The sequence below is a fragment of the Melospiza georgiana genome, chromosome 2, assembly GCF_028018845.1.
Source record: "Melospiza georgiana isolate bMelGeo1 chromosome 2, bMelGeo1.pri, whole genome shotgun sequence".
Taxonomy (NCBI): domain Eukaryota; kingdom Metazoa; phylum Chordata; class Aves; order Passeriformes; family Passerellidae; genus Melospiza; species Melospiza georgiana.
The window spans coordinates 7,736,891-7,751,399 of record NC_080431.1 but is presented as its reverse complement, the minus strand read 5'-3'; the positions used below and the strand labels follow the sequence as shown (position 1 = coordinate 7,751,399).

The 14,509-nt window shown below is 36.2% G+C and overlaps 1 protein-coding gene across 1 annotated transcript in view; it reads right to left on the bottom strand.

The window, feature by feature from the left end:
- Positions 1–341: 341 nt before the first annotated feature.
- GBE1 (1,4-alpha-glucan branching enzyme 1) overlaps positions 342–14,509 on the bottom strand; it is a 136,062-nt gene continuing 121,894 nt past the window's right edge. Inside the window, exons 15-16 of the mRNA XM_058044906.1 lie at positions 11,951–12,070; positions 342–2,355 (exon numbers count right to left, since the gene is read on the bottom strand). Coding sequence (XP_057900889.1) covers positions 2,299–2,355; positions 11,951–12,070 — 177 coding nt within the window. The 3' untranslated portion in view covers positions 342–2,298. The remainder of the gene's footprint in view (positions 2,356–11,950; positions 12,071–14,509) is intronic.

Genomic DNA, 14,509 nt, shown 5'->3' with positions numbered 1-14,509 from the left:
ATTGGCTTTCCATGGGCATTGAAAGGGAAAATTCCCCAGTCTTGCAAGACAGGCAGTAGCACCCTCACCATTAAAATGCAGAGGTGGGCTCCAAAAAGCTCTAATTATTCTGCTTTCTGTGTTCACATGTTCACCTTACCATTTTTTTCATTCATTTTTATTAATCTACAATTATGTTAAAGAAAATATGCATAGGTCAAATACTCTACCTATCTCATTATGAATGCTTCTGACCAAGACAAGTCCCTGATTTTAGGAGGGAGCAAAAATCTAATCTGTCTTTCAGTCTTAAGACTGCTGTAAAATCATTTTACAATGCAAGGAATGAAACCATATATGCATTTGTTTTCTCCTCCTCAGAGTTTATTTTGCATGTGATTTTACAGTTTATACTTCACATCATACATTTATTCCTTCTCTTGAAGAAAGGTTTGACACAGACACTTGCCATTACATTTTGAAACCTGGAATTGTGCCAGAAAAATAAAATTAAAAAAAAAAAAAGAAACAAACCACCCTATAAAACATATTAGAGCAATACATTGTAAATATAACATGTTTTAGAAGTTGCTCTGTATTAGAAGAAAAACAATCTGGGGAAAAAAAAAAAGATAATCAGTTCCAGTTGCTAAAACAGCTCAGTATATTTTATTTAAAGTCATAGCGTAACAGGACTGCTTTTATTAGCCCACAACCAAACAATGATCAAACAGGTGTAGAGGAAAATGAAGCATGATCCTGTGGTACTCAACTGCAATATAACATTCTCTGCCACACAGAACTTATCAGACTGGGGATGTTCACAAAGCCCTTTCAGTGTGAACTCTGCAAAAGACTGTTTTCCATCATGCTGCATTATTCCATCCCTTGTTTTGCTTAAGAAGTAAGCCACAAGTAAGCATTCCAAGAACTGTGAATAGATTGTCAGTGTTGGCACCAACTATTCAGTAGTTTACACAATGGTTCACAAAGGAAACTGGGTAAAATTATGACTTGGAAATGGTCACGGACATCTTCCTCTTTGGCTACTTTAAAAGTTAGAAAATTCAGATTGGTACAAAAGACATTCATTTCAGAACCAATTCAAATATGTTTTTAAATAAATGGAACAAAATAAAGCATGTCTCGTTAATTTGGTATTAATTTTCCAGAATAATCTGCAATACATTTTCAAATATACAAAATCTTACTCTTTACAAAAAAGTTGTAGCTTATTGAATAAACTCGCTTGAATTATCTTAGCAGCACTCGAATAATTAACTACCTTAATTTTAATCAAAAAGAACCACCTTAGTTTGATCACTGAATTTTGAGACTGCTTCTTCACGAGAAGCAATGTTTCAAAAGTTATAAAAGTGCAAGAACATCATCATGTTCCAAGCTGAAAGGCAGCTTCTGCAAGTAGTGAAATCAGTATTGCAAGGTCCTGATGCTAGTGAAATATATGCAGTGGGAAGAACTACACTTTAAGTACCTCTTCCAGTGTGGTATTGTTGCATTAAGAACAAAACATGCTTCTCACTGAACATTTTAGTGATCTAAATAAAACAGTTGCGTGATTTTAGTCCATCTCTAGCAAGTGAGATGCTCAGACTCAGTGATTTGGGTGGGAGCAGACAACCAGCACACACAAAAGCATCAGCAGGCCCCCACTCAATCGGCCTGCTCATTTTGCTGCCCAGCATTTTTGTGCATTTGTAATTAAGTAAAACATGGCAAAGTACAAGACTCTCAGAGAACCTTCTTATCCATTTGGATAAGCATTTCTAATTCCATGTTAGACTTCATTGAAGAAGAGGAGCCTCAAATTAGGTCCCACAAACCATTAAGGCTGCCTTTTAGCAAAAAACTTCTGCTTCATTTAAGCAAACTACTTACTTTTAGTAAGAAGCATTAATACATAATGAATATCTGAATTCACTATCAAAATGAGGATTATAAGAAATTACAAACTTTGGAGCAGGACCACTCTTACCATTCCTGATAAAATTCTGTAAACAACAATTTAATTGAGAATACCTGCTGCTTTGCAACACCTTAAGTGTAATTTCGTACTACTAGAACTACAAACCCAACATTTTCCTTTCTGCCTCTTTGTAAAGCTTCCTCAAAAGAGGGCCTAGCAAGTCAAGAGCTCTGCACTTATATGTGAATATTAATCTTACATTTTAAACACCTACTATTACTATACTCAGCCTCAGAAAGCCTCCTTAGAGCAAGTTTTGTTATACTTAGTACTAGTACAGTGTATCAGCACTTCTTTGTGACTTGCTTCTTCTGTGGTGGTCACAGAGAACTTCACTTTGGGATGTCCACGTTGTGAAGCACAAGAGCAACTCTGCTTGGAATGTACACCTAGGAAAAACATGACAAGAACAAGAACAGCTGAAAAACCCAGAAAATTAACAGGACACAACTTCTAAAAAACAGTATATGGAAAAAAACCCCCATATTTTAACTGTTAAAAATCTGTCATTTGGGCACTGTTGTGGGTATAAATATAATATTTAAAGAATGATTATCGACTGCTTAGTCCCTATCATTGGAATTACACAAGATAAAAATTTTAAAGGCAGACTGATTACAATCTCTTTTCTATTTTTCTTTAAACAGCTTATAGCGATCTATTTTAGGTGACTACCAGGAGAGGGCCTCACATGACTTACAATGACCAGTTTCAAAAACCTGAGAACATCCAGGTCACCAGATGGGCCAGTGATAAATGACAAAGTTAGGCAACTCTTTTGCTGTGAATGAAAGTTGTCCCAAGGCCTGTGATGTCATTTCATACAGGTAAATATCAGCAATATGACACAGGAGCACATTCTTCACACTCTTGGCACCTATGGAATGTCAGTGGCTGAGCAATAAAACTCCCTCTCAAAAATGGACAGAATCAAAATTAACCATTTAAATGATTGAACTTTGCTTCCCTTTTTTTTCCCATGAATACCACAAAAATATCCAAACACATATAATCAAAAGACTTCTCATAGATCACAAAAGAACTCGTGGCAATGTATTTTACATGACATTCCTTCCAAGCTGAGCAGAGTCACAATCAGAAAACAAGACTGATATGTGGTATCTACCAATTACCTTGATACACGGTACTCCATCAATTGTCAGGTCTATGAATGTGTTTTCTGAACAAGTCAATAAAAATGCAATTATAAAAGGTAACACAAGATTGAAGATTATTGGTTTCATTCTGACAATGTCCTCTTTTAGACTATCCTTCATCCCTGTGGAATGTCTAATATTCTGCAATTTCAACTGCGTTATCTGCTAACGAGAGCCTGATGGCACGAAAGGCTTTCATTGTTTTCAGAACAGAATAAAGCAATAAAGCAAAGAGCTTTAGGAAAAGGAGAAAAAAAAGGAAAAGAGCTGATCTTCATTGAATCAGACAGAGCAGTGTCCAATGCTTCTTGAAAGGCAGTGAACATAATGATTTCCCCTAAGGTTTCAGTGATAAATAGCTTCTATAAACTGGTGCAGGAGAGGAAATACTTAATGAAGTCAACTACCTCAAAACATACAGATAAAGGAGAGATTCTGAAGTTGTGTACTGAGAAATTCAGCACTCTGGGTTTGGATGATGAAGTAAGAAGGGAGAAGGAAGAAACAGAAATAAGTTTTCTATGAAAGAATTTGTAAAATGTTATTTCAGTTATGGGGAAATAAAAAATTAAAGTTAATGCAGGACACAACAATTCTCAATTATATTGTGGTCAATAATGTGTCAGATCCTAGGAGGAGTAAATTATCCCAATTCCTTTAAAGTCAATTTACATCAGCAGAGAATCTGAGAGCAGTGTGGGTCATCCAACTCCAATCACTTAATTGACAAGTAGAATTTTAAAACTGGTTTAAGCAGAATTTCCGAACTTGCACAGATAATTATATTTAAACTAATGACAGATGTTTTCCATTTGCCATGAAGAGCTGTATCTGCCAGCTAATTACTTTAGTCACTTGTTTTTTCCTTACTTAGGGAAATTAAACACATATTTTAGAGTTTTTTATCTTGGTGGGCTTCTTGCTAAATCACAGAAAAAGCCACATATGGCTCTATCTCCTAATCTTATTTTATTGGTCATGTAACCACCTCTAAGGCTATTTGCTACAAAAAGCAATAATTAAGGCATGAACAATGCAAAAACACCAATTATTGATTAAGCACATGATTAATTACAAATAAGATTATTCATTTTTCATTCCACTAGTGTACAACTTTTTAAAAGGATAAATACAACACAACTATTAGATACTACTCGTTACAAATACATAAGTATTATAGGTATATAAGCATTATTATTATTCCTTTCCCCCAGCCCAACAATATTCCCAGAAATACTATAGTCTATGTGCTCTGGCTTTATTAATTGTTTCAATAGACAGAACTCAGAAGATTGTGTGAGGGACTGAGGAAGAACAATGTGACCAGTGAGGTTGGAAAGATCACTGTTTTTCCTGAGATAAAGTGAAAACTGGAAGATTATCTGCCCAGGATCCCAGCAGGGTTTTCAGCCCAGATCTCTCACCTCCACTCCACCTTCTGACAGCCTAAATAAAAAAAAATTCCTCACCCTTTTCACTCCAGTATTATTCCTTTACTTTCAGCACCTCTCACTTGAATTACCATTCTTGTAGCAACATATCCCCCTTCACTAAAATTTATTTTTCTATATTTTTTCCCTGAGCGTACTGACTGTTTCAAGCCAGTGCACAAAGTCAACCATGCTCCAAACATATGCTTCAATCTGCCATTAAGTAACACTATTAAAAAAGTCAGGAATCCATTGCTGACAGGATAAGCTGAAATGCAAGCATTTCATTGTATGTTTGAATCCAGACACTTTGAAATATATAAATGTAATGATAATCAAATGTAAAAATGTATGGATAATCCTTAGCTCTAGATGTGTCTGGATTGGACCTTGACCATTCAGTTGATCAATGATTCACTCTAATTCAGTGTCATTTACAACTGTGCTCTGTCCCAACATGCTGGTCACTGCTCCAGACTCCAAACAGGATCAGCTCCATCACAATTCCCAAGACTTTCTCCTTGATTCCAGTCAAGAGATGCACACAGAACCTCTGATTGTTCAAACAGCAGTGGCCAAGACAGTTTTTAACCCACGTAACAACTTTATTTTCCCTGTAGCTCCTAGGCAGGAATGCTGCAGGAGACAAGGCTGAAAGTCTTACTGAACTCACTGGAGCAACCTTGGCACACAGCTTGAGTCATTTCATCAAGAAAGCAATCAGGCTGACCATGCATGCTTTGACTTTGCTAAATCCAGGCTGGCTTTCTGACTGACCCATCTCATGTAACCCACTTGCCTGGGCACAGATTGCAAGAGGAGGTGGTTCTTTTCTTCTGCAGCAATTGCCCTACAGACCTCTCAGCCTTCCTTTTCAGCCTTGCTTCAGCTGTCAGAAATTTCCCCTGACCACTATCATTTTTTTCAGATAATAATCACCAGCCTTGCAATCACATCACTGAAATAATCCAAGCCTCTGCGTGTACCCCACTTATACATAGCCTATTTAGCCTACTGCTCTGCTACTTTATTTTCAGTAGTGCACCATCACACAAAAGTGTCTGAAAGAAGACTTTGCCCTTGGAGTCTGAGTAAAAAAAAAACAAAACAAAACGGCACTGAATACTCCTGGTATTGTCCATATTATCCATCGCAGTTTTCAGTCTTCCCTTTGTCAAGGTACTTGCCTTTTTGCTGTTTTTCTTTACCAGCAGATTTGCAGAATCACCTTTCTCTATTCTTCATTTTATATATATAGTATACAGCCTGAGATATATATATCTATCTATAAATAGACAAGTGTATAAAAATACATAGAGGCTTCCTGATGAAAACCATTACAGGAAACCTAGGTATTCTTCAGCAAAAAACACTATAAGAGATATGTAATTTTTTCCTTTTTCCATTTCCTAGGAAGAGTGTCTCAAAAGTTTATTCTTTCATATACTGCTGCTGAATTATATACTTTCAATTACCAGCTTCAGTTCTACTGATCTCTGCTCTTTTAACCTGCTTTTTCTGATCACAATTTTTATCCCATTCATGTCTCCTTCACCATTTCCCAAGGCTCACTTGATGAACATGGGCAGAAGTGAAAACCCAAAGAACAGAACACTAAAGAGAATTCATTCATAGCATACCCACATGAATCAAATCACCCTCAGAGTCTCTCTTATGTTCCAAGCTTTCTGCTCATCCTGAACATCCTTTCCAGGCACTTCCTCCCCTCCAGACTCATCCATGTTGGGAAGGGCCTCAGGAGACCCAAAGTCCCTGCTGGAAGCAGTGAGCTCTGAGATCAGAGAGGGTCACCAGGATCTCAGTGAATTGTCCCCCTGCTCTCTGTACCAATTATTAACTTACAACCTCGAGCCCTCTAAGGTTCACACCAACCCCACTATTTTAGGAAGCCAAGACGACACCTAAAAAACACACACAGGAAGGCTCATGAGGCCTTTTCTGACAGGGGAGTGCCACATGGGGATTGGAAAGCATCCAATCTGTTTGAGACAGCATGACTCAGCTGCAAGGCAGTTTTTGAAAAAGTTAACTTTCAAACATTTCATAAAATATCACCGAAAGTCGTTTTATTCTCAGTTTGGCAGGAATGGAGTAACTGCTGTTACTTCACCAGATGATGTGCTAGCAGAGAGCATGGTGGGGAATCTTGTTCATAAAGCAAATACAAAATGGGATTTTGTTGGCACTTTTGACCTTTTTATTCTGCATGTCCATAGGAGGCAGCTACACTGTCTGAAACTGGGCAAGTCCTACACAGATCAAGGCTTCTGGCACTGAAACAGTATAACTAGTAAAGAGACAAAAAAAAATTAATTATTTTTAATCATCAACCTCTTGCCCACCAACTATCTATCAAGATCATAGTCTATTCATGCTGGCTATCTCACAAACAGGTCAAAAACAACTGGTACTACTACTGGGCAGGATTGTAAGATGTTTTCAGCCAAATTCTTACTCCTTATACTTCATTTTTTTTTTCTTTGAATATCCAGAACATTTCTAGGAAAATAAGAAATTTAAAGAATTAAGAGTACAGGATTACCACATGTAGGAAGCACCTGTGAACAGCAGCAGCTATAGGCAGAAATATCACCTTATATATTTCAGAAGAGGACTAAAATACACAGCAATCTCCAAATATATCTAAAAACCCACAAGCAAGAGGGTCTACTATGACAACTGCTACTTTCAGATCTGTCAGACTAATTCAGTACCAGGTGCAAGCACAACCAAAATTGGCTGGAACTGCAATGAACTGCTCTTCCTCTGACTTTCAGGATTGGAAAACACCAAGCCCTAAAAATAATTTCAAGGTCATTTTGCAACAGATGGGAGAATTACTAGAACTCAGAGCTAGATCAGGCACTGCAGAAAAATACTCAGTAGCACATATTGCAGCTGGTAGATGCAGAAGGCAATGTCACAAGAGCCTGTGCCAACATCATCCAAAACTTTTAATTAAAATGAGGACTTTAGACAATCTCCTGTCTCTGTATGGCCACTAATTTTCACACATGGACACTATTCTGAGAATATAATTAACCATCCAAGAATAAAATAGATGATAGCTCTTCCTTTCAGACTCTAAGTTATTATACAAAACCTCACACATTTTAGTTTTCATTTTGGTAGATTTTGCACATGACAAAGTAGGTGTGCTTAAAATAATGTGAAGTTTTGCCTTCCAATTTGTTTTTCAATTTACAGATATACAGCATGAATATGCAGAAAATAATGTCTTAGATTGTCTTGCTTCATTTATGCAAAAGAAGTCCATTTACTGCAAAAGGTGTGTCTCAAAATTTCTTCTCTATTACCTTCTGCACTCTTTTTTCAGGTTGAGAAAAAGTACTTTAAGACAGCAAAAATCCCTGAAAAACAACTACTCTGAAGACAAAGATAGGATGAAACAAAATTAATAACAGAGTAACTTCACATTACATTTGCTGGTGGTTTTAAGAAGTCAAACAATCAATGAAGATGAACAAATGAATTTAGAAGTCTTAATCATCAAGATTTAAAAAACAAAAAGACCTTTGTGGCATTAAATTCTGATTGATTCATCTAGTTTGAACAGTTAAGTTTCCAACTACAAACATTCTTTCGTTTAGTCTGTCTATCTGCATATCAGGGGAGAAAACAGTTAAGATTACATCACTCATTTAAAATTCAATACATAAATCCTTATAATGAAAATTATTTGAATGAATATTTTCAAAGCTAAGGTCACTAAATGCTTTTAGATCATTTCCATCTATGGCAGTATTTTAATTTGTCCACAGACTTAAGGAAGCAGGAAGTTGCACTTTGACACTGAATAATATACATGAAGGTCAAGGTTAAAAACTCAAGGCTGTAATAAGGATATTCTTAAAATAAACTATACAATTTCACCTTAATTTAATGTGAAAAGATTTATCATTGAATGCCAAAAATAGAGAAACAGAAAAGGCGGCACTGGGGACAGGGGGAAAGGAATACTCTGAAATCTATTTATTTTTTAGCTAATTGGAATGAACTACAGAAAAAGTAAATCTATAAAAGTCAAAATATGTTAAGCAATTATATTTCACAATAAATCATATACTACTTTTCCAATGACACAATATCCTCTGCAATATTCCACTTAGCCTCTTTATGACTCAGTTTCTGTTGGTGCACAAAGCAGAAAAGTATAACCCCTCCATTTCAATAAAAATGCAACCTTTTGGCACGGTACAAAAAATTTACTAGGACACTTATTGATAGCTAGTTCTTTCCTACAGCAAAATTCAATCAAGTTGGGTACCTTAGAAAAGGCCAACAAGATATTCTGAGTAATACACTATTAAAAAATTACACTTTTTCTTCCCCCTGCCCCAAATCTAAGTTTCACATCCAACCACAAAAGCCAAGCCAGGTATCAGGAAATGAATTAATCCAAAAAGTGGCACCAAGATCTGACAGGGGTTGAAATGTGTGTGCAGCTCTTAAGTTACATCTTGCCAAGAGATGATGAAACATAAGCAAGACCAAAGGTTTATCAAAAAAGCACACATAAACATACCTCCAAAAAGACTACTATGAGAATACCAGAGTGGAGTTGTAAATAGAAATGAAGCTAAAGGGGTAAAAAGAATCTATTCCTACAGTGACAAAATGGTTCACAGCTTGTTATTAGAAAGTTTGATTACATGGAATGTTACGTACATTTCATATATTTGTTAACAATCCATTATAGAAAAAGCAGTGAAATGGAAAAATTAGTACAGTTATTTAAATAAGTCATACTACAAAGGGCATTTCTGTGCATTTTCTATGAAGTTCACAAGGTGTGTCTGATGATTTTGAATTCTGGCCCTCTAAGAGCTTTACTACACAAGCCTGAAAATTGGACAGTGAAATGCTCAGCAGTGCTTACAAAGCTTCATCTTCTTCCAGGATTCTTTGCTCCAGGAATTTCATATCTCCCTTCTTCTCATTTTGATATGCCACCTTGAATATTTCTTTTATTAGATGATTTTTAGAATGAATCATGTCACATTTAATCTTCTATTTTTGTACCACATTTGTGTGCTATTAAAGCCTGACTTGAGAAGCAGAATTATTGCATGTGATTTCATTTTGTCACAACCCTCTGGGCATGTTTTACTGAGAATGTTTACTCACACATCTTAAGGAAGGTGCATCTCTCATTAAAAAAATACTCTTTCAAAGTTTGTAGTGGAGGAGAAACTAGAACTTTTGAAACAAGAAACTCAAGTCTCATGGATTATGAATTATTATTAAACAACAGGAAAAGAACTTTCAGAGTTTACTGAGGTGGCATCATACGTTATTTGGTGGGAAGACTTCTGAGTTGGATTTTAGAAACTGCAATTAAGACTAAAGAAACTCTTAAGCTGGACAAATTACCCAATAACCTGGATATAAATTGCTATTTGAAATAAAACATCTTTGTTTTACTGCAAAATAGCAGCTGGAGGCATTTACTGTAGCTTTTGTTAGTTCTTACATGAAGACCTATTTGCTGAATTTAGGTTTTCCAGATGTTTTTCCTCAATCACTTTTACTCACTGTCCTTTCACTGGTACTTTACCTTTATTTGGTGCAAGAGGCATCCTCTGGGGGCTTGGCTGGAGCTGCTCTGTGAATTGGGTGGCAGAAGGACACAAGTGAAAGGGTTTAATGGGTTTCTCTCTGACCTACAAGTGCCATTGCCATGCCACAGCTTTTGGTGCAAAAGTGCATTTGCTGCAGTGTTTGCCACATGCCTTATCTTGCACACACTCCTAGCAAACCACAGCTTCACGTTCTGCCACGTTTGTTTCTGGCTTGGAAGGCTTGCACTCACCATCTAACGAACTAAATGTGAAATACACATTCCGAATCACAGTTAATTGGCTTGCAAAAGTTAAGTTAGTGATAGATAATTAAGATGCTCTCCAATCACCCAGGCAATGTACTTGAATTGGGCACACGAAGCAAGAACTCTGGAAGCAATAATTTGCTACATAACCTTCAGAAATGAAACCTCAGACCTTTCATTTCAAATTAGCACAAATACTTACCCACACTATGAAGGCACTATCACATGCAAATACTTAAAAAAGAAAAAAACAAACTCCAAACCCATTTCTAAGATCCTTTACACCAAGCACAAAAACTCTCTCATGTAAAGAAAATATTTTAAATCATGCAAATGAAAGAAATGCCAATACTCTGGATACAGTGAAAGAAAGAGAGATAGAGGTTAGAAGTGAAAATAATTTTCAGCAGTTTAGATCTCATGAGAAAAGTTAAGATGTGACACTGGAAATTCATGTTCTGTTCAACCATGGAAGGGGAGTGGCCCACAAAAATCAGTGCATATGCTCCATTTTTGCAGGCCCTTAAGGTTACAAATGTAATTTATCTGCAGGTATTTATGTATACCAATATACCTGTGCATAGAGAAACATACCCTTCACCCACAGAAACGCACTGGGTATAACAATCTAATCAGCAATATAAGTGATTTCAGAATTTTTTCAATGAACTCTTAATTCCCAGCTTTTCTGAATCTTATTTTCTTGTGCTTATGAGCATATACACAGATGTGAATGCATACAGAAAAAATGGGAAATATGTACATATATACATACATAAAGAATAGGGAAAATAACATTTTACAATTCCTACTTGTGATTCTGATTTCGAGAGCAATTTAGGAAGGTAAAGTTTTATTAGTGACCACCTCAGCTAACAGGAATTGTATGCAAGGATATGTCTCCCAGTTCATCTCAGGTGATTTGTGGAAAACTCTTTATCCATTATTCATACCACTCTAGGAATGGAAATCTTTGAAATTCTTGATGTGAAAAGAGAAATCCTGTTCCATTTTGCAAAGTTTTTCTGTAAACTGGGGAGGAAAAAGCCTCCCCAGGCTTAGGATTGACCCTAATTCTTGTTTGTAGGGTTAAATACATGTTTTTTAAGACAGAAAAGGAAGATTCAGTTTCTGCAGAGCTTTAAACAAAGCAAGCATGAAGATGCAGTCTCTTGACTGAAATAAAGTGAAAATAAAGGAAATTATAATATTAAGGAGAGCAGCTCAAAAGCATGTTAGTATGTTTCCGTGCATGTTGGCAAGGAACACAGCACGCCAGACACTGCAAAAGCGCATAGAAATATAAGAACAAGGTTTAAACAGAAAAATTAGTTAATACTCTTGGTTATAACCAAATCATAATGTTATCTATACTGTATTTAGATAAAGGTTAATTTCAGAAAATAAATTTAAAATATCCCTTTTCCCAAATAGAAGGAACTCCATATTTGACCAAAGAATTGCAAAACTTACATAGATGAAAGTAAAATGAAAATAAAACAAACAAACCCCCAAACAATTTACTCACCATAATTGAATTAGGTCGATAATTGTGAGGATAATGCTCAGAGAAGTACTCTGTTCTGTGGTCCAGCCTTTGATGCCCTCCATATTCTCCAGCATCAGAATCAAGAAGGATTTTATACTTGAAGGCAACTGTTAAGGAACTATGCCAATTACCCCTTAAACAGAAAATAAATCAAAGCAAAAGATCTAGAAGAACTAGTAGTGGAAGTTATGCAGTAATGGAAGCATGCTGATATATTCAACAAAAACCAAAAATCATACCAAAATCTAAGAATAGAGTGGAAAAACATGCAGAATATATAGAATTCATATGAAGTTTTGAACTGAAAATTTAATTTAGCACAGTGACTCCTCTTACAGCAAGTACCTCCCAGTATCCTCAGCAATCTGCCATGAATGATAAGTTTATACACTACAGCAGATCTGCACAGCACTTCAGGTGATGAACTAGACTAAAAATGTACCACTAAACAAAACAATGCATTTGAATTGCATTTAGGAAGTAATGTAATTGTGACCATCAAAATCTATTGGTATTTAACAGCATTTTACAGTCTGTCAGAATTTGATCAAGAGTCAATCAGAAAAGCATGTAATTTTACAGAAGAAAACCCCACAACTCCTCTGAGAGTCTTCTGGAAAAGAGCTGGAATTATTATAGCACAGAGGAACAAAAGAAAGAATATATTGTAAGAGAAGGCTTTTTAAGAGACAAATATTCTGACTGCAGTTGTTAAAATGGGGTGAATTATTTAACAAAGTGTAGCAATGAGTTGGAATACCTCTAGATACTTAAAAGGAATCAAATAGATTTAGCAAAAAATAAAAGATAAAATAAAGTTAAAACTTTACAAAGTAAATGCAAATTATAAAATAGAAAAAATTTTTACTTTGTTCCAACACTTACTGCTGATGAAAGAAACCAAGTGGTGCTTGTGGGGGTGATAGAGTCTTAAGTGGTGAGGCCATTTTCCTTTTCATAATTCTTGAATTTTACTAAAAAAACTAGCATAAATTCGGGATGAAGGGTACCACTTTTGCTCCTCTCCACACATTGCTAATTTTGAAGTCTAAGGATTCAACCTATGAGTGACAACAAGTATATGGAGAGTGGCTAAATTTTTTAATGAAGTTAAACACCTTGGCCTGATAAAATTCAGCTCAGGCTATTCCAACGAAGCCATTTAAGCACTCAACACATGCACAAGTACTGAGAGGGAGGGGACCACTGTCCCTTTTAACTTCTGCCAAATATGATTTTTGTTTAAACCACATGCAAATTTACAGATATGTCAATTCATGCTGGTTGGTGATTATAAACATAAAATGCAGATTTACTTTGGAGCCAAGATAACAAACCTTGTTAAAAGAGAGGGAGATATACACACACATATAGCTTAATGAGACTTCCAACACAGGGGAAAAATTATTTAACAAAATCAAGTGTGGAATCTTAAGGAAGGAAAAGAAAGGAGTTCTTTCTGAAATCTTTAAGCCCCTTTCCTATTTGTTTTCCATCCTTTCAGCCATGCTCCTTTTGAATAGAGGAAAGAAGGTTTCCATATTGAATTTTCACTGCAGACTGGCCTTGGAATCCAAGCACTATCCTACAGAAAAGCCTAGGCAGTAGTAAAAACATAAAATTGGAAACTTATGAATGGTTTGTCCATTAACATTCAAAGTTTTACCTCCAATCAGAAAACTAGAGACAGCCGACCTAGATGTTGATTGTTCATCTACCTCCAGACGGAAGCAAATTAGGCAGAAATAATTTGTTAGTTCAAGCTTCTTTTCTCATGAAAAGGCTTCTGAAAGAGCATAATTTATGAAGTAAAATTCCAGTATAAGTACAGAAATGTTTTTCTTTTTCCTTCACATAATGACTCAGAAATTGGGCAATAGGATATGCCACTCTGATATTTACACAGACTCACAGTGCTGCAAACCTCCTTCTTCTCCCATGCAGATCAAAGAGGCATTCCCACATTAGTATGCCGTATTTCTTATTCACACCTATTAACCTTAAGTATCAACCACCTTGATGGAATTCAGCATTTGACTGATCCTAAATTAAGTCCTTTGTCTCAGTCTGCCAGGATTCTACCAGGCAGGGACAGTTACACAACCACACTTCAAAGGGGCATCTTTGCCTTCAGCAATCACATGCCAGCGACTCATTTAAATGACCTTACTTGCTCATTAGAAGCTCTAGATGCACGTTGTAAATGTCAGAGAGCTTGAATTAATGTGGAGATTTTTACAAAAAAGTGTATTTTTGCAGCATTTGATGACAATATTTGTGATTCCTCAAGTTAAATCTAGCTATTTGCTTATGGATGATTCTCGCTTCAAATCACAGAACATCCTGAGTTGGAAGAGAGCCACTAGGATCCAAGTCCAGCACAGGACAGCCCCAAGAATGACATGTGCCTGAAAGCACTGTCCAAATGCTCCTGATCTCTGTCACATTTGGTGCTGTGATCACTGCCTTGGGGAGGCTGTTCCAGTGCCCAACCACCCACTGGGTAAAGAACCTTTCCTAGTATCTAACCTAAACCTG